This window comes from Corapipo altera, unplaced genomic scaffold (assembly GCF_003945725.1).
Source record: "Corapipo altera isolate COAL_440 unplaced genomic scaffold, ASM394572v1 239, whole genome shotgun sequence".
NCBI classification, from domain to species: domain Eukaryota; kingdom Metazoa; phylum Chordata; class Aves; order Passeriformes; family Pipridae; genus Corapipo; species Corapipo altera.
Genome location: NW_020884938.1, coordinates 1,942,273 through 1,967,347, shown reverse-complemented (window position 1 = coordinate 1,967,347; position 25,075 = coordinate 1,942,273). Strand labels below are relative to the sequence as shown.

At 39.9% G+C, this 25,075-nt stretch overlaps 1 protein-coding gene across 4 annotated transcripts in view; it reads left to right on the top strand.

Moving 5' to 3' along the window:
* MPPED1 (metallophosphoesterase domain containing 1) overlaps positions 1-25,075 on the top strand; it is a 60,333-nt gene that overhangs the window by 10,706 nt on the left and 24,552 nt on the right. For all 4 annotated transcript variants that reach the window (XM_027660774.1, XM_027660773.1, XM_027660776.1 and 1 more), the window contains exons 2-4: positions 2,476-2,738; positions 7,805-7,986; positions 20,577-20,802. In XM_027660774.1, coding sequence (XP_027516575.1) covers positions 2,587-2,738; positions 7,805-7,986; positions 20,577-20,802 — 560 coding nt within the window. In that variant the 5' untranslated portion in view covers positions 2,476-2,586. The remainder of the gene's footprint in view (positions 1-2,475; positions 2,739-7,804; positions 7,987-20,576; positions 20,803-25,075) is intronic.

Sequence of the window (25,075 nt, the reverse complement as noted above, 5' to 3'; positions counted from 1 at the left end):
GAAATGAGCTTGAATTAAGCTATTGAGTTCTGCTTACTGAGTCTGTCACATATCTGATTTCTGCTTAACACAGGCTATTTTTGTGATTGTTACTTATTTTTACTGCAAGTTTTGTCCCCTTCCCTTCCCTTCCCTTCCCTTCCCTTCCCTTCCCTTCCCTTCCCCAGTCTTTAAGCTTTTTATATATCCAGGGTTGAGTGACTGTCATTGAGTAGAAGGCTTACCAGTGCTATCACATACCCCTTTTTTCTCCCTTTCCTCCCTTTTTTTCTTACCTCAAGTGGAATATGCTGTCTTCCCATTTCTTTCATGAAAAGAGTGAAGTTCTGTTCAGCTCCTTTCTCAGCTGCTGTGAGCTCCTGAGAACTTCCTAAGGCTAAAGGGAAATCCCAGGTCCCTCAGGACCTTTGTAACCACAGTTCAGTCCTGTGTAAAGTGGGCACGATCCCTGAACTATAAAAGAAAGGCTGTGTTTTCCAGGTAGTTCAAACCCCTTATGGAGAGCTGTGGAATCATAAATTATTTATCTTTCTGGAGAATATTTCTAGAGGTCACCAGTTTCTGATAGTTTCTTTCAAACCAGAAGTAGGTTCACTTAGAACAGTTTGCCCCCCATAAAATCTCTGACCTTGCCTATTCAAACTTCTTTGCGAATGCATCATTTAATACAGGAAGCTCCTTGGGGAGGGTTCTTCACATCTGCTGTCATAATTTCTTATTTCCTAAATGCAGCAATTTGTACTTGAGTATTCTTACCAGGATTGTGCCTCCCTTCCCTCCCCCTGCTCTGGCACATTCCTTTGTGGTGCTTCTTGTGTTTGAAATCCCAAATCTTCCCCGTGTATGTTATTCCAGCGTTTCCTTACCCCTCAATTCTAGGGAAGGGCATGAAGGAATCTGCTCCTTTATTCTCAGGCTGTTTTCCTGCGGCTTGTTAGTGACAGCAAGTTGTCATCATTTTACAGCCATTCAGCCGGTAACAAAACCAAGCCAAATCTCTCATTTCAGCTCCCCGGGAACAAGATTTCCCCAAACAAAAACACGCCACCACTTCTTGGAACACTCAACCTCTGTAGTAGCTAAGCAGAGGACCGGAGCCCAGATTTATAAAGATGTTTAGGTGCTTGACTGCCACTAAAACTGAATCGGACCTAAGTACCTGTAAATAGCTTTAAAACTTCGAGTGACTATGAAGGCCTCCCTCATCCATCACTCTTGGCAGTGGTCCCCTCAGAATGGAAGTGAGGCACATCAGCAAGGTCACAGAAAATACTTCCAGTCCTGCTTTCCAGAAACTGCACAGATTAAGTGAATTGCTGCATTCTAGCATGGTTTTTTATGAAATACATCTTCTGAAGCAGATTGCTTGTATTCCCTAGAAGAAAAGAGCCCTTGCTTGCATGAAAGCAAATATTTAAGTCAGACAACTTTTAAAAAGGATGTAAAATTATACTATAAAAATACCCACCTTTATAGCTTATAATCCATTTTTTATTAAAGCTGGGAAATAAAAGTAAAATTCACATTCAAATTACTTTCTGCTGTTTCTAGGGGATACTCTTTGCATTCCAGTTGGTTTCACTTGGCTCTTTCTCTACCCGTTTTCAGTGCTGCTGTTCTAGACTCGCATAACCCTCAGGGAAAAATTTATTCCCAAACATAAAACCTGTATGGATTTTACATTTTTAATATTTAGTAACATTTAACTGTGTGTTAGCCTTGGAATCACTTTGTTTTCCAGTGCACCCAGAACGCTGGGCTAGTGCTGACTGAAAAGTGTTTGAAGGGGGGAGGCTTTCTTATTTGTGCCAGGAGTTCCCTCAGTGACACTGTAAAACCAGGAGCAAGTGCAGAGAAGGCCGTTTACTCTGATTTTTTGGTGTAAAGAACAACCTCTTGCAATGATTCCCTGCAATAAATGTCGCAGACTTTGGGAAGATTTGGTTCACAGAATCACAAAATCACAGAATATTCTGAGTTGGAAGGGATTTAAAGTCCAGCTATTCAGTGAATGTCCCCCCCAGGGATTGAACCCACACCTTGGCAACATCAGCACTGAGCTAATCTCAGGGTTGAACTGGTTCTTGTTTAATTAACTTGCACTTTTGTTGTGCACAGTCACTTTCAGGTTCTGTGGGGTTTTTTTGAGGGAGGATGGGGAACAAACATTCATCAGTGCAATAAACAAGGAAGTCAATGATTGTGTTGGAGAATGCGCCTTTCTGAATGCCTGTCTCATCTGTTGGGTTTGTATTAGATGTCTGAAGTATTTGAGCAAGTTCTTTAGCAAGTTTGCTTTCAGTCCATGCTCCCCAACTAAAGCATGTTCCTCCAGTTACTGGGTTGGAAAGGTCTGTGATGAGTCCTTGGAGGAGTCTTTGTCCTTCCATGTCTCCCCTTCACCTTCGTGGTGTTAAACAAAGCGAATCCCAGGCAGCCCAAGAGTTACACTCCATCTCTCCCATCTGCTTTCAGGTGTTTCCAAGGGGGGTGTGCTGTTGAGGTGAGATGTCCTGGTGCTCTCCCATGGACGTAGGGAGATAGCAGCCATGATCCCCTGAGGAGGCCGAGCCCCGTGCTGCAAGCATGGCCTTCGCCCAGTCGCACATCATGGCAGCCCGCAGGCACCAGCACAGCAGGCTCATCATCGAGGTGGACGAGTACAGCTCCAACCCCACGCAGGCTTTCACCTTCTACAACATCAACCAGGGACGTTTCCAGCCCCCACACGTGCAGATGTGAGTATTACAGTTCTGCCACTGCTCCAGCCCGGCCCCCCGGGGCGTTGTTGCCGTGTTGGACCAGTCAGGAGGAATTCGAGGAACTGCTGCCTTTCTAACAATAATTACTGTAACGATACAAAACCAGCCCGTTTGCAAGGCACTTTGTTAAAGGAGGGGAGAAAGATTGCTCCACTAGTGTAATACATAATGCTTAGGTATTAAAAAGAGAAATGAATGGTGAGCAGTGGCAATAAACTACGAGATGCTACAAGGGTGATACTTTCTGCAATCTTAATAATGTTTGTTTGCTCTGTGCAGTTGCATGTTGATGCACAGAGCTGTTGGAAATACCCCAGCCCCTGTCTGTCCAACACATACTGTTTGGTTGGTTATATTACAGCTACATACAAGGGAAAAATCATCTCAATAAATAAAATAGTGTGGGCACCCATCCGACAACTTACTCTCATTCCGATGTGCCGAAAATGCCAAGTGCTTAAAGAGTGATTAAAATACTGTGTTTGTTTCTGACTTCTTATATAATGACAACATCAGTGAAATTAACTGCTCTAGATGATTTACTTGTAACGTAAAGTGGAGAATTATAATTACAAAATGAAACCTGCCATAAAGTTTAGAGCCAGAAGGAAGAGCAAAACAGTAAAAGCTATTACAAATAAATTAAGTATAAAATTCTACTGTAAAATATTTTTATAGGGAATAAAAATGTCTGCACCATTTTATTGTGTTTATTAAAGAGAGAAGCAACCTTATCTTTAGATCAGAAGACTGTTTTTTCGTTTTTTAAAGGGAACTCCTTTCCTTTAGGAAGTCGGAACAAATAATCATCTTGTTCACATTTTTGGTGTTCAATATGATTTAATAATTTACAAAATAGGTTATGATTTCTGCAGCTAAAAAACTAAGCACTGAATGCTATGTGTTACTTTAGTGAATGCTTATGAACATTATTTGGCATAAATTAGATTATGTAAAAAGAATCTGAAGACTAACGTGTGTATCAGGATGGTGAGCAAACACTCAGTTTTTGGGGACAGTGTATTATGGTCTGTGATGGGGTTTTTTAGATCCCACTGAAATGCAAACAGTAAAGTGAGTTGAATATTAGCACTGGTTAGTTATATTACAGCTACATACAGACATCTTTAGTTTATAGAGCTGGCAAATGAAAGCAAAAGTACAAACAAACAAAAGTAGGTTCAGAAATACTTTTACAAATGAAAACGCCAGATGCAGGTTGATTTGATGAGGTTTAGCTGTTTTCTGTGAATAGTCAGACAGCTCCTGGGCACTCAGAAATTTGTTTCCTGATCTTAAAAGCCGAATGTTTTTTACTGGGCTGAAAGCAAGTTATTTATTTGTATCCACTTGGTACTCAACAATACACTGTTTAAACTTCTAACCACTAAGAAATTATGGTACTGGAGGGCTTGGACAATCAACTACATGATAGAAATTCAGCACCTGAGCAAATAGTTGAAAATAAGCTGTCCTTAGAAAATGGTTCCTCAGAAGAGTTTAGCAATCTCTCATGAATGATTAATACCATTGGAGAAGCTTGTGCAAATAGGAAAACAGGCCAAATCAATTGGAACATGTACCACAATCTGACCTACTCTTCCTCCTCATACAGAAATTGTAAATAATGTTTCTCGAATACCAGCAGGATTGCTTTTGCCTCCTACCAATGAATAGAATAGTAACAAAGAAGGGAGAAGGAGACATAAAAAGAGTAACAAAAGCACCTTTTATTCACATGATTGTCGTGGGTGAAAGCCCTGTTTCCATCCACTCAGGTTTTGTCCTTAACTTCAGGGAGGTGAAGGCTTTGTGCATAGTTCAAAACACCTACATTAGTGATGTTGTAGGCAACCACAAAGAGATTTCACACAGACCTGTTAACACCTGAGCCCACAGTAAACTCTTTTAACCACCGGGGTCCTCCTTTTCTTCTGCATTCAGTCCTGCAGATCTTCCTTGGTCCTCTGTGAAGTTTGACATTTCTCCTTTCACGTTTTAGCTCCTTCAGGACTTTTCTAGACCTGTCACAGTCTGGCATCCCTGTGCTTATGAGATGGCTGGGTTGCCACTGACAAGAAGGGTGGTCAATTCTGCCAGTGTTTTCAAGCCCATCAGTCATTTCTGGAAAGTCCTTGTCTTGCCCCTTTGTGAAACCACTGAAATCCGGTGTACAAACCAACCTCTGGAAGTGTTTTTTTTGCTCTGAGATTTTTCAGCTCAGCCTTTCAATTTCTCTCGCAAGTTTTCGTGCTGATTTAAAGAAAAACAAAAGCATTTGCACAAAAAATAATCAGCAGATCTGTATTCCTCTGCTCACGCTGCAAGCTGTGCATTGGGTGTTGGTGTGACAGCTGCTGTGGGAACATGTTACACAAGAATATGGGGATTGAGCCTTCAGAAATTATTTCCAGTAATACAACTTAGATGTGTTTGTGAAACTTGACATATGTTTTTACCTATATACGGTCTCAGTGTGTGCATATCACTTCAAGATGAAAAACCTGCATCTCATTTATTTGCCTTTTTTTTTTTTTTTTTTTTGCATTGATGTCGTTTTCCCATGAAAATTCTCTGGCCTATCGCACAGAATTTAAAAGTTGCACGTAACCTCTCCTGTCCACATCTTCCCCATGCCCATCCAAACTGTAGGAAAAAAAGCACGTGCATTATGTGCTGCATGGGGTTTCCAGGGGATGTCTGTTGTTTTTAACATTCAGCTTCACTTGTGAGGTGCCTGATACTCCCTAACACCCAACTTACTGCTGTGCTGAGCTCTGAAAGGATTCTGAAGGAGAAGCAGTACCTGCTTTAAAGACGACTCTGCCATGAAAGGTCAAAAAGTAATATTTTAGACCAGTCCATGTGTTAGACTGGACCAACCCTTATGTTGTGCCAGGGTAATATGCATAATTTAGAGCTGGCTTACTAATACAACCTGCAGCTCACTCTGGGAGTTGTTGGGCAGGGAGAGCAGTAATTTGTGTTTGCTGAGCTGGTGTTTAATCCTTTCAGCTTGAACAGCTGCAAAGATAGGCAGGGTCAGCTCCTCATCCTTTGACTCTTGGGGATGTGCATGGAGTTGATGATCCTTGTGGGTCCTTTCCGGCTCAGCATATCCTGTGATTCTGTGGGTTTTACCCAGTTCATTTGGTGGCAGAATTGTGTGAAAATGTATTACCCTTCACACAGCTCACACCTTACGGCAAAGCCTCCCCAGTCTAAACCCCATTCCCCACCCATATTCCTTTGCACCCCTCTTACCTCCACCCTCCACCGCCTGTGGCAGCTCTGTTCTTCTGTTCTTCTCTAAAACAGAGGCATTTTTAACATCAAACTCTTTTTCTTCACCTGCCCTTTGTGGTTCTCTTGCATCACACACACTCCCCCAACCCTACAACAAGTGTTTTCAGGGTCCAAACATTCCAAGCACTCTCTGTCAGCCAAGTTTTGCAGTTCCCAGTAGGTCCTTGCTTACATATCTGAGTATTCATTAGGTAGGATTTGATCCCAGCTGGTTTTGCTCTTCACCTCACGTTTAGTTACTTTTCTGCTCAAAAACTGGAACTTCAGAAAGACAACTACAAGGTGCTGGCACTAAAAGGCTGTTTCTCCAGTATTGCTGTAAAAAAACGCCAGCATTCCTTCTTCCTATAAAGGTATGGGTGCAAAATAATTTGTTCATGCTCTAGTTTTGTAGTTACAGTGTAGAAAATGCTAAGAGCTTTTTTTTTTTTTTTTGATTTAACAAGATTTGAATGTTTAGATTTATTCCTCACTCTCTCACCAATCCCGTGTGGTTGTCAAAAATGCCTCTAAATTTCACAGAATTCTTTGACGTAGGGAAAAGATGGAGTGATTAAAGATTATTATCTTATGACTGTTAAGAAATAAAATACTTTTTAAAAATTTACTTAGGAACAGATGTAGTACTATTAATAGCAAAAATATCTTTTTTTTTTTTTCCTGAGTTTGTTGATGTAAAAGTAAGCTCCTGAATTGAAGCACAACCAGCAAGGGATAGAAATGTGTGTTATATACTGCAACAGTGAACAAAACTAATTTTATTTGTCCTTTCAAAATAAATGTTGCAAAAGTAAAATAGTTCACAACAACTCTGTATATCTCTCTGGTTTCTAGTGGCACAAATATAACTCTTGCACCTCTGGCTTTCGGATTTTATTCCACCAGAGTTCCCTAACTGGAATAGCAGATACAGTACAGCTGTATATGGATACATTTGCTTCTATGTATTCCAACAAAATATGGATTGAGGTTAAAAGGATTGATTTGAAAATAAGGTGTTCTCTGCTTTCCTCTCCTAAATCATGAGTAAGTCTCATCAAACTGGGTCAGATCTTTTCGTTCCCTCAGTTTTGAATCTTGATTTTGGGCTCTGAACAATGCAGCCTCACCCCTCACAGCATTTGATTTCATTTAGTATAATTAAACCCAGAAAGTCACTACATTTGTCCTGACAATAGTGAGGCTTTAATGTACATTTACAGCTGTTGGGAGAGTTCTCATGTTGTTTTGCATTAACACACTCAAACATGTCTCCAAAATGTGTTAATTAAATTTGCTGGAATTACGTAACTTGCAGGGGGAAAAAATAAAAAGTTCTAATTAGAAAAAACACATTTAAATGTATTTATGTATCTAAAATAAATCTCTTCCCTGTGTACCGTGTAATCATATTTAAACAATGAAATGGGATAGTGCTATTCCTTTGAAACTGGCAATGCCTTTGATTTATTTGTAAGTATTTGTGTCAGAGTTACTGCCATAGTCCAATCTCTTCTCCTTAATCTCTTGTAGTTAATCTATCTACCAAAAAACACCGAAAATGCTGTGCTGTGAACATCAAGAATTTTTACACCTCCCGTTAGTGTTAGGTTTGTTTTAATAAATCCTTCCATCAGGCAGATTCAGAGGTCTGCGTAATCTTTTGTAAAGGTAGAAAAAACAGTGTTGGAATTGCGAAGCAGACACTACAAAGTACGTAAATACTTCCTAACCTTGTTATGATGCATTTCCTGCAGGGTTGATCCGGTGCCCCACGACGCTCCCAAACCTCCAGGATATACACGATTTGTCTGTATTTCTGATACTCACTCAAGAACTGATCCCATCCAAATGCCATATGGAGATGTGTTAATACATGCTGGTGATTTTACTGAGCTGGGACTTCCTAGTGAAGTAAAAAAATTCAACGAGTGGCTAGGTAGGTACTGCATTCTGTGTGCATCTGAAAGCACATTTGTTTACTGATTGTATCTGCCCCTTCTGCCTCCCAGTAAAAACCACCATGCACTCAGAAATCATGAATATTAATTTGACTTTTAAATTGGAATGGCAATGAGCAGGAATCGTTGTTTTTCACAAATATTTTTGCATTTTTCCAACGGAGCAAATAGGATTTGTGAGACTATTCATCTGTTCTGCCTTCACACTCCCAAGTGTACATTAAGCAACTTCTGGGTGTTAGCAACAATTTAAGTCAGTAGGCCTTTAATGATTTACATAAAACCTCTTCCATACATTGTTATGGCTTTCCTTCTCCCTCCCCCCCAAAAAAAAAAAAAAAAAAGAGTTGTTGTGACTGAAAACATTTGTCTGTTTAACCCTGGAGGCTCATAGTTGTGCTGTTTTTTTTTTAATCTGAGGCTCAGCTGCACCACAGTGATGAATTCCAAACAAAGCAAACCGTGTGCCTGTGGTTGCTGCCTTGGATGTAGCAGACCAGATGTAGATGCCTTCTGTAGGCAAGCCTTGGCATTGGGAGCTGAAATTCTGTTCCATTGGGCAAGAGAGTGGTGATTTACATGTGCTTCTGCAATGTTTTGTGTATGCTTTAAAAAAAAAATGACAGTGAAAACTGGAAAGGCACTGTATCCAGATAAAAACCCTGCTTGGTGCTGTTCCTGCAGCACTGCGGGTACCTTAATTTAGAATAAAAGTGGCTTCTGATACTTCATTAACAAAAAAATAAAAAGGGTGAGAGGGAATGAAGGAGTTGAAGAGAGAAAGGACACAGTTTAAGGGGAACAGATTTCAAGTTTTCTGTGGATGTATTTGCATTTTTTCCTGATCTCTTTTTTTTTTGGTGCATATTTCAGCATTCCACCCTGGGAAGGCACAAAGCAGACAGATGCATGTAGGCTGAAATGGAATATATATATATATAAAAAAAAAAGAAAAGTCAGGACTTCACAATTTAAACAAATATTTACTAGCAAATAATTATCAGCAGGGCTGATAAATATTTATTTGAGCTCAGCAACCCAATAATATGTCCCACATGGAATAATTGCATTATTCTGCGAGTATTAAGGTAGGAACAGTGTGTGGAAGTAATATATTGATATAGTGCCATCACCTCTTGTCTCTGCACCCAAAAGGAGGAGGGTGGTTATAAAACAGAAAGCAAGTTTTGACCCTGTTGTGTAGGTCTGTACCATGTCTTATAATAATGTCCTGAAAATAGCATGTACAAGTTATACAAACCATATGGTTATCCTTCTAAATAATACCCATTTTATTCATCTGCTGGTGTGGGAAGAGAAGTGCTTGGGGATATTGCTGGCAAAGATGGGGGCTACACACAGTTTCTGTGCATGGCCTCTTCATCATTTTCATTCCCAAAAAAGGGCTTAATTTTCTGACTTTTCAGGCATGCTTCCAATTTCCTGGTAGCGTGCAGTTTGGGAAAAGGTGATCTTGGTGGTTTGAGCTAAATTTTTGCAAGAGCATCTTTGAGATATAGAAATGTAGCAAGTTCAAGATTTTTTTAGTTTCTTGGCAATTTAAAAAAAAAAGAAAAAAGGGAAGATCTAATTTAATTTTTAATAAATTTTTTCGTTTTAAATGAACAGTTTATCAACTCTTGAATATCTTGAGTATTTACAAAATCTGTAGTAAAGAGCAGAATGGTTAAAAGTGTTCCTTTTGAGAAGGAATTTTAGAAGTTTTTGCTGGTTGTCCATTTTGTTGTGAAAGGGACTGGTCTCCAACAGTTTAGGTTTTTCTAGAGGGCTACTTCCAGTACCTTCCACTATTTTGCAGCTCCCTCAGCCTACCCAGCCTTCTCCTTCCTCCTTGTCTTAATATTTTACTAGTTTCTAGAGAAAGTAAGAGACAGATCTGGCATTGACTTTGACCTCCACTGTCGTTCTTGCTGCTGCTGCCAAATTTCCCTGTCCATTCTTTCATGTCCATGGCACAGGGCTCCCTTTCCACTTGTTTTTGTTCTTTGTCAAATCCGTGTCGTCTGCTGTCATTAGATTACAACTTGGGATAAACACCAGAATATTTGTATGGTCCAGCTTCCCTTCATGTCATCTCCCTCTCAAGCATGAGATACATTCCCTGCTCCTGCTTTTGCTCCATGTTTTTATGTGTAGCATTGATTCTTACCTCTTAATTTTCTGTTCTGTCATGCCCTGTTAGGTCTGTGCCACTCTGGTCTATCTCTGTCTCATCTTTTCAGATCAACTTGCCCTTCAGCGAGTTCAGATTTTATCTTTCTGCTTTACATAAAATTTCCTGTGCCTGTCTGATGGAAAATTTATCTTACATTAACATCATTAACTTCATGGACCTTATGGTTACACCAAGCACATGCTCAAGTGTTGTGCTAATAGAGGCACGTTGGCTTGCTGAGTCATCCCCTGAAATATGTTCTCTCTTTTTTTCTGACTCTTTGTGGGCACACAGGAAGGCCTGGACCTTCTCAGATGACGCAGCTTATGGTCCTGGTATTGTCTTTGCCTGGTGCTTTGTCTGCCCTTCACTCACCCAGTTTCATGTTTTTTGCTCTTCTGACCCTTAAATCCCTCTGCTTGATTTCGTTTCCATTCGTTCTTTTTGGTAATTAGTTGTTTCCTCTCATGTTTTCTTTCTGCTAAACCTCCTCTCCCCTTCTCAGGGAGGAACTTGGGGTTTTACCAGGGACAGTTTTAACTCTGTGGAAGAGATGAAATGCTGGTGATAACTGGATATGCTTATTTTCTCAGCTTTCTCTGATAGGCACTCCAAGAGCTCCTGTAGCCACAGCATTACTTTGTATTAAGTACACAGATTATTTTTTTCTCTTAGTTCTTAAATTGCTTTTTGGATCTGTGCAAATTTTGAGTGCAGACACAGAGTTTCACAATGTGACAGGGATGGTGTGGTAGACTGTGCTTGTTTTGAACCTGTCACCTGCTCATTTAATTTGCTATTTCCTAATACTGGAAGAGGGAAGTGATTTTCATCTTCATTCTGCTTAAGAATTTATAGGCTCGTCCCATATCTGCCCTTAAGATATTTTTAAGGCTGAAGACTGTTCAGAAGTCCTTAAATGCCTTTGATCACCTATGTCACTCTTTGTACCTCTTTATATCCTTTTAAAAATGATGAGACCAGACCTGCACACGATCTGAGAACACCACAGATTTACTCCCTGGCAGAATGAGATTTCCTACTTCTCTTTTCCTTTCTGGTGTTGTGGATTATTCTGTTTTCATTTCTAACTGTGACTGAACAATGAGATGGCATTGTCATAAAATTTCCTAATATAATTCTATCAACTCTTTCCTGTATGGTAATACCTTGCTCAGAACCCATCACTGTATCTACAGTTGGTGTGTTTTTTCCAGCTCTTGAATTACTCTGCATAAATTTATGTTCAGTCTCATCTGTCCTCTTATTGCCCAGTCATGCAATATCAAGAAGTGAGATTTCTATTTTGCTGAACTTTTTCAGGGTAACTTAAAAAATTAAGGGAAGAGGGGCTGAATAGTCAGTTTACAAAGCCTAGGAATGTTGCCAACCCGATCATTTCCCTCCCTTTTTTTTTTCTTAATTGACCTTTCTCCTCTTTTCATACTTCATATTTTCCTTTTTTTTTTTTAATCCAGTTTGTTCTCTTACTGTATTTTTGAATTTGAAAATCCAGTTTTGGAGAAGCAGGAAAAAATGAAGTACAAAATATCTATTATGGTAGGACTGAACAGAAGGCCACGAAGCCAGGGAAACTTTCTAATGACATTACAAGGATGACTTTGAACATATGCTAATTTTCCAGCATGCCCAGGAGATTTTAACAGATAACACTTTGATCAGCCAAAAAGGGTTTGGGGGAATTTTTTCTAAATGCATTGACCTGTTAAAACTGGTCCAGAGGAGGGTCAAGAAAATGATCAGAGAGCTGGAGCATCTCTCCTAGATGACATTATAAGATACATCAGGCTCACTATGCACAGCAGCTTCTCTTTCTCCTCAACTTTTTCATGATTTTAGTTTTTGTTATTTATTCCCTACCTGCACATAAATCAAATGTGTTGCAGGACAAACACAAAAACACATGTCCTGCCTTAGTGCACTCACCAAATAATGACTCCAAAACTACCTCTGCTTTTTAATCTCCAGTATTGTTGGCACTGGAAGTTGCCTGCTTGGCTGAGTTGCTCATGTAATTCCCTTTGCTCCAGCCTGGAATATCATTTCCAAGTCGTGCATGCTCCAGGACCCACTTTCACTTGGAGCCTGTGGGTTACTTTCCTGGAAATTTAACTAAATAGCTGATCTGTGGTATAAGTTGCAACACATAATTCCATACTTTCTCTGAGAAGTCTCTTCTGTGCATGGATTGGAAAGATTACTTAAACTAACACATTTTACAGTATATATTATTTCAGTGTGTTTGCTTGAGATTTTCCAGTGTAAAAGACAGACTTCCTGTTTGAAATTCAAGTTCAAGATAAATTGGGATTAAAAAAAACCAAAACAAAAACAGAAGGTGGCTTTGAGTTGTGCTGGAAAACAATAATTAGCTCTTCAGAGTATTTTCCTGAAAATGTTGTTCTTATGTGCTTATTGTACACACACACACACGCACACACACACACACACACACACACAAAAAAAAAAAAAAGATTACATTATTAGACATGCCCTTTAGGAATTGACCTGGGCAGATTCAGCTCAAAGGATAATATTTTTATTTCAGACTAAAATAATATTTTAGAGTGAAGAGAGGAACTAGAACTACTAAAATTACCTGTTTCTAGTATTAGATTGTATTAGATCTAATCCTCTAGCATTAAATTCTGCACACAGAATCAGTTAATTTTGGTCAATAAACATCATCCCTGCTTTTAAGTTCTTGATGAAAGATCTTCAGAAAAGCCTGTGGTCGGTAGGCTTAGCTTTACTTCTACTTTATTGCTCAACTTTGAAAAATGAGGTAGTTATTTTACTTCCTGTCTTAACAGGTATTTTATATTTTTAGGTTCAATAATAGTCACATTTAAAACAGATTAAAATCATGTTGAAGATGAAAAAAAATCAGCTTCAGAGCAGCAAAAGGAATTAAAATTTACAAATTGTAGTCATGCCATTTTGACCATCAGTAATTACACTATTTTTATGTTAATGTAGAAACCCCTTGAAAGAAGTATTTAAGCACTAATTATCTATTTACAAAAGAATGGCTTTGGAAATGCAGTGAAAAACATTGAGCTGTATAGGGATTTAGAACAGATGTCATTTTTAAAAGACTGGGCATACTAAAAAGAAAGAAAAAGTTGGGTTTTATTGGATTTCTTAAATGTAAGATGGCTTAGATCCATTTGTCCACCTAAGGCTCAGACAATAGAGCAGGGCACAGAAAATTGCTCTGCAACACACCCTTCCAGTATTTCTCCAGTTTTGGGGAGTTACTCTGTCCTGAAAACTTCAGAGTATTAAATTGACTGCTGTGAGTCTCAGGAATGTTTAAATTACATCCCTGTATCGGGAAGATGATCCAGAACAACATCCTGGTGGTGAGAAGCTGTAGAAGTGGTAGGTGCTGTTTGTCCTTCATTTCCTCCTTCCAAACACAGGTTTGCTTTTGGGGGATTTCTTGCCCTTTGTACCAATCCTGAGGTGACTTCTTTCCATGAACGGAGTGGAAAGTAGCCAAACTTCAGGATTCTGAGTCTCTGGTTTCATAAACACTGTGCTGTCTGACCCCTCCAGTGAGTAAAACCCCCAGTGTTAGTCCAGACTAGCAAATAAGTCTGGCTTTAGGAAGGCAGCGTGGCCCAGGAGTGCAGAGAACAACCATGGAACTGAAAGGTCTGGAATGTGATTCTGTGAACTGCCACTGCCTCTGGCAGAGAGATTTGGAAGAGCCTGAGGAAGACAGGCAACCAAATTCTAGTTAGTCATCTTCAGGTTTGACAGCCTCTTTATTGTTCTTCCCCTTGTAAAATCGTGGAGATGATGCTTGATCCACCTACCACGTGGATTTGTTGGAGGATTAATTATTCTCAGTGCAGCACTTTGAACACCTCTCGTGGAGCATTGTACACAAACATTAAACCTTGTTATTAGTGCTGTGACATGACACACAGCTCTTTGTAGTCTTCCCTTCCACAAGGTGACAACCTGGGAGATGCTGAGAGCACCTTCGTGGGATCTGAAGATCTGCACAGGAATCTCTATCAGTGTGCACAAGGATCCATGTAGGAAGTGTAAAACATTTTTAATTGCTACTTTTTAACTCAGTTCTCTGTCTCCTCTGCTTTCCTGGTCCCCAGATAGATGTTGTAATCAGAACTAGAATATTTTAAAGGCTGTGGTGGAAATTTATCTCCTCAGAAAAATATGTTATTTAAGACTGTAGCTATCCCAGAAAGTAAAAAGAAAAGAAAAAAACAACTTATGGAAATGGACCCTGTGACTTGGTGGTTTTCAAGCCATCAGGTGCCACAAGCTAAGGGGACACAGCAAAGGAAGGTTCAGTTGCAGCTCTGCAGTTTTGGAGGTGTTACTGGCTGTTATGGGACAGAAGGTACAGAGCTACACAACCTTTTGTCTTGACTCACTGCAACTGCTCCAGTGGCCTAGTTTGCTGTTTGCACTGGGTTGGTTCTGCACAGTTACAGGGTAATTTAATAAGCCAGGTTGAAAGGAAGCCACTTTTCCCCTAGAAGTGATTTTGACCAATCATTACACGTGTGTGGGTGTGTATGAAACCCAGTGTATCAACGAGCCTAGGTACGAGTATTATCAGGCATTTTTTAGTTTGATTTGCCTTTGTCTGTTTTAAGAAATCCCATTTTCCAAATGAGAGCAGCACTGTGTGTGTTTGCTGGTTTACTGTTTGGTGTAATTACTGGCTGCTTCAGTGCAAGACTGGCTGGAGGTAGCAGGTTACAGATGACTTGGGGGGGAGTGTTCATTTACAGTATTATTCCAGATTACACACTGTACAAAAAGTATGTTAATGTGAATTTCCCAGACATCAGCCCCAGTGTTTAAACACAGAACTGTCAAAAAGATGCTAAAAAGCAATCTGAGACAGTTAATGCAGCCTTTCCACTATATCACTCACTGCTGCATTCTAAGAGGTTGGAATGAGAGGGAAGAAGCATTAAGTGGGCACTTACATGATTGTCAGTGCTTTTAATGAATACTAAAAATTCTGCTCAGTACCAGGAGAGAAGCAAAGCACACATCTGCCTGTACAAGTTTGCATTTATCTTGGCAGAGTTGGAAGCTGATAGCAATTGCAAGCTGCAGAGGAGGTTTGCTGGTTGATAAAGATGCTGAACCTCTCAGTACAAGAGGAGCGCAGACACCATGAATTTGCTCTTGAGTTATTTACAGCGTTGATCTCTCCTTTACTGGCTGGCTGATAGAGCAGGATGAACCTTCAAGCACACAAAATTCTGCTTTGAACAAACCCGGATGCAGAGAAACAGCAAACAAAGGCACATTGTTGAGCCCTTTGCGTTGTGCAGCTTGTTGTTCAAGTTATGGTTCCCCAGCGCTTCAAGTTATTTTGGAAAAAAAATTATGTTCGCCATAAAAAGGACCTACTGTAGTTTAGGAGTTAAAAATGGCCGCAATCATTTTGTAATTGGTGCATAAACACGCAAAAATTAGATGTTCAGTTGATTTTCTTAATTAGCAATCTACGGTAATGAAAGGAATAAACAAAGATGTTACTAGCTAAACAATATATATATATAGATATATATTCTTATACATGTTACATTACCAGAACTCCTATCAGATTCTTAGACTGAGCAAATGAAGAAACTTTCTGAGGAGGGCTTGTAGTTAAGCTTGTAAGATGATAATACCATCTGGCTATATATAAGGTAATTATGAGCTAAATATGATATCCCAGGCTTTTTGATAGTAAAATAACCTCAAATAATAAGGAATTCTATCGATGCAGGAAATTCAGGGCAGATTTTTTTGTGTGATGAATTGTCTTCTAAAGCATTGTACTTTTACAAGTTGTTTTTTTTTTCCCATAAGAAAAAGGTATCTTTTGCTAAAACTGCTAAATTAGGGGGAAGATGTGTATCCAGTGTCTTACTGCATACAAAATGGGAAGGAGAGGGGAAAATGAGGCAGGAAAGATAAAGGACCATGTAGCAGAGAAGGAAAGGGATGGGGAAAATCCCTGATCCCGTGCTAAGATAGAGGCTGAAAGAATGGATGGTGTCTTGGAGCCCCATCCCAAATTGACAGAAGGCAAAAGTTGGATGTGGCCTGAAAAAGGAACCTCTGAAACCCAGCACTGAATTTAAGCCAGTGTGTTCCTGACAGAATTTTAATTTATAAACATTTCTTTTGATTCCAAATTCCAAATAGGATGAAGTGGCTAGAGGTTGATTATGGAGGAAAATAAGTTTAGTTTCTTTCTAGTTAAACATTATGAGAGGAAAAAAAACCAAAGAAACAACCAAACCTTTACTCTAGAATAAAAAGTGAAATTTTGCTTAGCAATGAAATTTTTATTCACCAAAAAATATTTTAAACTGACATTTTGCTTCATTCTGTTTCCTTGGTAATGTCAGAATCACTACATGAATTTCCATATATATCCCATTCCCTCCAAGTGGTATTTTAATAATTTTAATATGGAAAAATGTATAGGTAAAACTTTTCCAACCAATTCTAGTTGTAGTTTGTGTCCAGACTACCAGGCATATTTTAGCAGAATCTTCTCAGGCGCCAAGAACAGGAGGATCCCTGGTCTTTGGGCAAAACCACTTAATCTTGTTTTGGCTGGTCAAAAGAAGAGATCAGGAAAAAAATGCAACTTCCCCCCAAATTCATAATTTTTCCTTTTTTTTTTTTTTTTTTTGTTTGAAATCACATCTTTGACTCCCATAGCATATGTTCTTGCATGTGTTTCTTGGCACTCCTGAAGGGCAGATCTGTTCCTTACGTGCTCGCTGCCTTAATTTTTCTGGGGAGTTAGTTTTGTCCTGGATGTGTGTGCAGAATTCCTGCGACAGCCGTAAATTTTCTTTAATATCATTGTCTACACAGAGCTTCTGTATTAGCAAGTTTTGCTACCTGCCCACCAGCAAAGCCATATGCTGGCATCAGATGTTAATTGGCTATCAGTTGGGTGTTTAGTCCTACTCATCTGCTAAATGAGTGTGAGGAACCTGCACCAAACTTAATGGAATGTGCCACGGATTTGTTCCATTAGAATCACAACACAAAATGAATTTTTAATTTTTTTTTTACCATTGCAGGCTCTTTAAGATTCTTGTTTGTTTTCCAGTGTAGATTAAAAATAATCTAGAACCACTCAGGATGGAGGGGACCTCTGGAGGGGAGTTGAGTCCAGCCTCCTCTTCAAAGCAGGGCCGGTTAGAGGGGAGGCTGCTCAGAACCTTGTCCAGTTCAATTTTGAGTGTCTTCAAGGGTGGACACCTCCCAGCTGCTCTGGGCACTTCTTCTGCTCTTTCACCATCCTCATTCTTTCCTCGTACCACGTTCCAACTTGTGTTTGTCACCATTTTTGCACCTCTGAGAAGAGCTTGGCCTTCTCTTTCTCCTGAGCCCGGGCAGTTGCAGACAGAGCAGGGTCTGCCCTCCACGTTCTCCAGGCTGAGCAGACTCAGACCTCAGTCTCTCCCCATATGCCACATTCCCCAGCCATCCTGACACTTCTCTGCTGGACTTCCCTCTGTTTGCAGCAGTTTTTTTTGTCACTGAAAGACTCCCACACTCCAGAGGGGGTAAAAAACCACAAAAACACACTGCAGAGTCTTCTTGGATGAAGCTACTCCATCCTAAGCGCAGGTGTGGGAATAAACTGATCAACCTGGAAGTGTCTGAATAATCTGAGATCAAGATTGGCCTAAAAAAAATGGAGAAGTGGTTGTTCTGAAGGTATGGACTCATGTACAAACACTGCCATGCAGCAGCTATTAGGCCATGTGCTCTTGGGGATGTCTTGGTTGTAACCAAGGACCAAGCCAAGGCTACAAATTGTGCAGTAGTCTGTGCCTGGGGATGGAAAAGTAGAGGTTTGTGTTGGAAGGACATAATGGAATGAGAAAATACAGAGAAATTAATAATGCATGAAAAGGAAAAGTATGAAGTTGCAGGTCAGAAGCAGGAAGGAGTTGCTGCTTTAAGGTAGTTTTAAGGTAGGTGTTGATCAGAGAGTGCTGATGTTTGGTGGATCTTGCTCCTGTAAAAGGCACTTGGAACATTCATTTCTCAGGAATGTGATGATCCACCAGGTCAGATTGTGGTGTTGGTCCCCCTGGGGACTGTGCTTTACTGCGAAGAGATGTTCAGCACTCTGGAGTGAACACTGGGGAGTGTGGATCACAGACAGGAAGCAGAGAAGGTGGGAAATGTGATAACTCAGGGTCTTCATCTGCAGCTGCTTTTACCCATAACAGTTCCTGACAGCAGTGCCCAACCAAGAACAAGGTTTCAGAGATTTATACTAAGGCTGACTTTGTGCTTCAACAGCACTTGGAGTGAAAAGCAAAGCATGTTCTAAAGTCTTCTAAGGAAAAAGGTTTGAACAAAATATTGTTAAATCTATGAGCAAGCAGCAAATGTAATACCCTGTTAGTGAAAAAAATAAGATTTAAAGGGCGAAGAGGAATAGCTGAGGAGACAAAGAGAGGGAAATAGTTTTACCACGGCCTGGCGTGGAATGAAAGAAAAAAACAAAACAGCTAACTGAGCTGCAAACTCATCAAAAAACACAGTTGTTAATTGAAAAGTTGACAGACCTGTAACTACAGCAGCACTTCTGGCCGCCACTATAATAAATGTAACTGTACATTTAGAGTAATTTGCTAATTTGCCTAAGTAACACCCACAGACAGCAACATGACATAAATACATTAGTGGAAGCAACAACTATAACCAGCTCACACAGGTTCTTGGCTGCTAGATGGATGGATCACATGAGCTGGAAAAGACTTACAAAACAGAACAGAAATGGAATTGTTAGCAATATTGTGGCATACAGGGTTTCTTTCTTTTCCTGTTTCCCAAGAATTCTTTTAGGCCTGTAGATGCCCGTACATATGGCAGCATGTAAACAGCATTTTTCACTTGTATGTGTCTGTGTGCACACACCTGGGAAACTTGTGGGGGTGGAGGACACATCTGCAAAAGGCTGTTTGAGAAGCAAAAAGGAAAAGTCTTTCAGGTAAATGACTGAATCTTCAACATTTAAATAAATACACGAAAAGAGTTTCTGTTAAATATTCTAAAGACGCATATGTCATGGGTCCATAGGAAAGTCTGGAATCTGTTTTCCTAATACGGATGTTACAAGTGTCTGAAACTTGTACTTAAGAATTACCCCCATCTTTTCATCTGGCAGAGTTCAGCACTGTGTCTTCTGTTCCCCTGACTCTGAATCACACTGTTGCATTTTATTCTGAAGTCCTGTCTTGCCAACTTTTGCCACTGCTAAAGATTTCTGTGTTATCAACAAGGCCCTTTTAGAATTAAAAAACCCCACGAGATTGCTGCTGTGCAAGGTGGGTTTGATTTTCAATAAAATACTTCTTTTCTGGCCCCAATCTCCTCTTCTGACTGTCCTCAAGTTCACAGTGCACAAACAAAGCTGGTGAATGCAGCTTTACACAGTTTCTGTCTTTTGTTTCCTCTCAGATGTACTCAAGGGTTTCTGTTGAGCTTTTTGAGGCAGGTGATGCCAACTCCCAGGGGCAGAATCCAGGGAATAACCAAAGGCAGAGTCAGGTGGAAAGTTTCTGTTTCGGTGCTGCTCTCAGGAAGAGCCCACGTGTGTGGGCATATGTATCCCTGCCTTCCTCAGGAGGTTGTGCTAAGGTTTTTCACTAAATACGGGTTGTAAAATATTCTCGAACATGAGTCACTTTAAATTACAGTCCGCGGATCCGACGAAGTCACTGAGAAAATGGAGCAGGGGAAAAACACGGGATAGAGGCAGACTGTGAGATTTCTCTGTGGGATGTGGGTTTTTGACAGCTGAACCAAATCCCTGTCTTCCTTGAAGGCTTGATATTAATGTCAGGGCAAAGAGGGCAGCAGACCCCTCTGGCTGACCCAAGCTGTGAGGGTGTTAGAGCTCTTCAGCACGAGCTGACAAAGACCTGAGCTCTGGGAGAAGGGAGCTGACATGATTTTCCGAAGCTGATCTTCTTTGAACCCTAATTTCTGTCAAAGAGTTATCATCACTGTCACAGTAAATGATACTTGCAGCACAAATGGCAATTAACTAGAAGTAAATAGTAGAGCAGAAGTCTGCAGGCTGGTTTTTAAGGTTGATGAGTTGAAAGTAATTTCAACACATTAATGCTAAGCGTGCTAAATCACAGTGTGCCATGGAAGAGGCAGTAATGTCATTTACCTGGGATCACCAGGAATTACAATAACGTGGAGGAGGGACGTGCTCTATTGTTTCAAGTATGTGACCATATTACAGGAATCAATAACAGTTTGTCTGTCTGTTTCCTTCCATCAGATCTTCCATAAAACAAGTAACTTGTTTGTTTTTCGCTGTTTTAGGTAGCCTGCCCTATGAATACAAGATTGTGATAGCAGGAAATCATGAATTGACCTTTGACCAGGAATTCATGGCTGACTTAATCAAGCAGGACTTTTACTATTTCCCCTCTGTTTCTAAGCTGAAGCCAGAGAGCTATGAAAATGTACAGTCTCTCCTAACAAACTGCATCTATCTTCAAGACTCTGAAGTGACGGTGAGGGGATTCAGAATATATGGCTCCCCTTGGTAAGCAGGTTTTTAAGCATACCTAAAAATGCTATTGTTGATTGCTGTCACATCAGGCCATTTTGTATGCATCAGCTGTGTTTGGATTGCTGTGTTAGGAGGAAAAGTAACACTCAGTTTGATAAAGTTTGTGTCATTTTCTCCTAATGAATCATTCCTGTGACAAAATAATGTACTTTACTGGGGGTATGGTTAACCAAATAATGATGGGGTAAAGACAAGTGTGCTCTTCAAACTCTCAGCCAGGAGCATAGTCCATGTAGGGGGCTTTTGTGTCATCGAGTATGTTTTCTATCCTTGGTGTGTTTATCTAATTACAGGTTAATTTTTATTGCAAGGGTACATCCTTTTGGCAATTTCTATCCTACAGATAATGTTGAATAGATAATTTGCAGGTGATAGATAATTTACAGGTAACATTTGTGGTTAATTTACAGACAATATTTAAGGTTCATTAGTGTATACAGCAGTCCTTTAACTTATTTCAGCATTTTTGAAGGCCTTTGTTTTAAAAAAATCCCTCAGAATCTTTCCTTTATGGATTAATAGCTTTCTCCAAGGTATAGTTGAGCTTCTAAAGTCAAAAAATCAGTCTATTTCATGGGTTTTGCTCTACTGCACAGTGGACACTTAGAACTCTTTGACAGTATCAGACACATAGATTTTGGCTTCCTGACTTCCACCTTGGACCTTGTATGTGCTGCTTCTGTGTCTCTTCCTGATGATACATTACTCTGTGTTATTTCTGCTTACAGGACTGTAAATTGGGTCTTTTTTGAGCATTTGGTATACGTTTAAAATAAGTCAAACTGCATTTTAAAAGGCAGGTTTTGAAGGGAATCTGTTATTCTTCCTTTTAAAATCACATCAGGCTGAAATGTAGCAAACAAGTTGTCAAACCTGATGCATGTACCCCAATGTGAAGTTTCAGTGTGAATAAACTGTGAAATCTCTTGGATTTTTTTTTTTTTTTAATGAAAATTGGCGTTTTCCCATTTGGTTGCTCGAGATGGGTGTTAATTTTCTCTAAGCTTATTATTCTACATGAAATAGTTTCCCTCTTAAGTGCACCCTTCTCTCTCTCCCTCTCAGGTCTCCAGATCCTTCTGGTTTTTCTTTTCAGCCTCCCTCACCTGCTGTGCTGTAGTTCATCTTCCTCTTGCACCTCCCGTGTATGCAGTCAGCATGCACTTTACTTCATTTTCCAAATTATTTGGGAAGATATTAGATGGTATCAGTCCCAATATTATTAACTTCTGAGAAATGCCACTTGGCATCTCTTCCCATTTTGATGTTCAACTCTAAATACTGTAATTATGCTCTGTTTACAATATGTCTGGCAACTTCATATCTTCATTGCAGTGTTCATAACCAAGGCACCATATTTCCAGTGTCAGGAATAATTTTCCAGGCACTAAAGTACCAAAAGTCTTATTAAAAGTCTAGAGAAATTAAATTAAAGCAAAACACTATCTATAAAGCAGCACTAAGTAGAGGCTAAAGGGAGCCATTTGAACTTTCTGTGTATGATTAGATCTGCAAAAATCTGTTAAGGAAACTTTTGTCCACCCACTAACCCATAAATAATGTTTCTGCAAAATCAGATCTGCCACATTCCCTTTGTGCACAAATTCTGTCACACTGCACAAGTTGTCTGAGCTATCTGGCATGACCTGTTCTTCAAGGAAAAAAAAAGATTGCTTTCCTTTCCATCTTTTATGCAACTTCAGGTTATATCTCAACTTCCACACTACATGTTTCACAGCATTGCTAACTCATCTCCCACCCCCTTATGGTCCTGGAAGATGAGTGTTGCAAGGTCTTTTGAAGATATTTGCTTACTCCATATGGGAGAAAAAGTCTTGATGAAAGTCTTCCAGCCAAACTGGGAGATTTTTTTGCTTGCTGTAAGGCAGTGCTGAATGAAGTTGCCATGCCAGCTGGTGACATGTCCAGTGGAAACATCAACACTGACAATAATAGCAGTAATAAGTGGCTTGTCATTAATCCATCAGAGCAGCAGATGCAGAAGTAGCAAAGTCCCATCAGCCAACCCACCAGCCAGAAAACTTGGGAAGAGAAGCAGCTCTTTTGTGTGGGTTAAACTAGCTGTCTGCTACATTTCAGGCTGTAGTACACGTCTGTGCCTGCTGATCACTTCTTCAGCACCTCTTTCTGTCCCTGGGCTTCATTCACCCTAAAAAGAGAGCTTTGTCACAGCCTCTCCGGGAAATCAGTTTCTTTCTACACTGTGGCAATGTAAGCTCTAAAAAACCACAGAAATTTGCTGAACTTTCTGTGGTGATTCTTTTTTTGCCCTTGCATTATGAAGCCAGTCTCTTAGAAAGTGCTTATGGACCTAGTGAAGACTGCAAAATTTAGAGTTCTTTAAGATCTCAGAACTCAAAGCTAAATTTCAAGCAGTTGCCTGTCTAGTATCCTACAGTAATTTTCTTTTCCTGCCTTTGAAAAAATACACATCTAGCTTTTTGAGTGGATTTGTTTAATTGAAGAACTCCAGATTACAGTTTAGATGTGCTGTCCACACATGACATTTAGAGGGTGAGCTATCTGGAACCTAAAAGAGTGGGGCCCCAAATCCTGCCTTTCCATTTCTGGTTACAGTGCTGACCTTCATCCTTTTTATAAATAATTAGAAGCTTGAGATGCATAAAACAGGTTAATCAATAGTTGCAAAGGACTTTGAGAACACTGGAGTAGGGTCTGAGTGAAGGCCAACCAGCACTAACTTACTGTCTTTTGCCTGTAGCCATCTGCATTTTTATATATAACCTATAAAACAAACACACACATGTATTTATAACCTATAAACACATTAGATTGTACTAATGTACTAAAATGTTTGTGTTTTAGTTGCAAATTAAACCACGAGAGCTCTACTGGTTTGCATAACATGTCAGTCTCTAAGGTCTTTTAAATATGTGCCGTTTGTGTGTGGTTAAATATTTTTAATAGCACTTGGGTATTTTGTCCTCTGTTATTATCTAAAACTCAGTGGTTGTTTTTAATTGCACAGAAGAAATGGGACACTGTTTTGTCTCAGAAACCAGTTCTCTGACTCTCCTGGGCTTCAAAGGCAAGATTTCAAGTGCCAGATCGAGCCTCTACTCACTCACAAAAATTTAACAGTCTTAAATGTTAATTATGCAAGTCTTGTCATTGAGCAGTCATTTTGAAATGCAAGTTTGCAATGCACTAAAGCAGCTACTTAGGAATTAGTATTTGCTACTCTGGTATCTTGGACCACAAATTATCAGTATAGATGATAAGGGAAAGAAGTATAATAACTGAGAAGGTTGGAAGGGACCACAGTGGGTCATCTGGTCCAACCTTCCTGGAGGATCCTCTCCCTGACCTGCTGGGAATACTCCTCCTAATGCATTTCCTTTTAGTGTAGCCCTGTTGGTTTTTTTCCAATCAGGACACCCTGATTTTTATATTTTTTTGTAGCAGGAAGATGCCCTCTGATTTCATCCCAGCAAAACCCAGCCCATATTCACAGACCTAGAACAAATCTTGTGTAGAAATTAGCTGTAGTTGCTGTGAATGTGAAACAGAAGACTTTAGTTCCTCAGGAGCACTTATTCTAAAATGGAAAAGCAGCTGGTTGGGAAGTACTTTTAAACACCCTTGTTTGTTCTGAACTGCTGTGAGAAAAGTCAAGCAGACAGAATAGCCAATATAATTATGTATATTAATTCAATATAATGTTATTTTGGCTGCTAAGCCTTCCCAAAGATGAAGCCATTTTCCAGAGGGGTTTCATTAATTTTTCAGTAAGAGAAAAAAATGGTAACATGGAAGTACAAATAAAGCAAGCAGGAACACCAGAGAGGTGGCAGAGGATCCATCCTTTAGGTGCTTACAAGACTTGGCTGGACAGTCATGGCTCACCAGGTCTGATGATGGCGAGTGGTAGGTTGGACTGAAGGTCTCCAAAAGTCCCTTTTGGGAAATGTTTCCGTGATTCTGTCAGTCCCACTGTGGAGTAGAATGAGGTGTCAGGGTTGACACCTGAAATGACAGGTCTCAACCAAGGCCTTACAATTTAGGGAGCTTTGCTGTTGGTATCAAACTCACTGCAAGCAGTAGATGGTCCTCACAGGTGGTTCAGAAGCCAGGAAGCTGAGGTAATAGTGGAATTGTGAACTTGGGTTTGCAGCAGAAGGTCATTTCTGTATCATCAGACAGGTTTCTCTGTTATCTCTGTGATGTCATCATTCACAAAACCATATTAGTTCATGATTAGTGA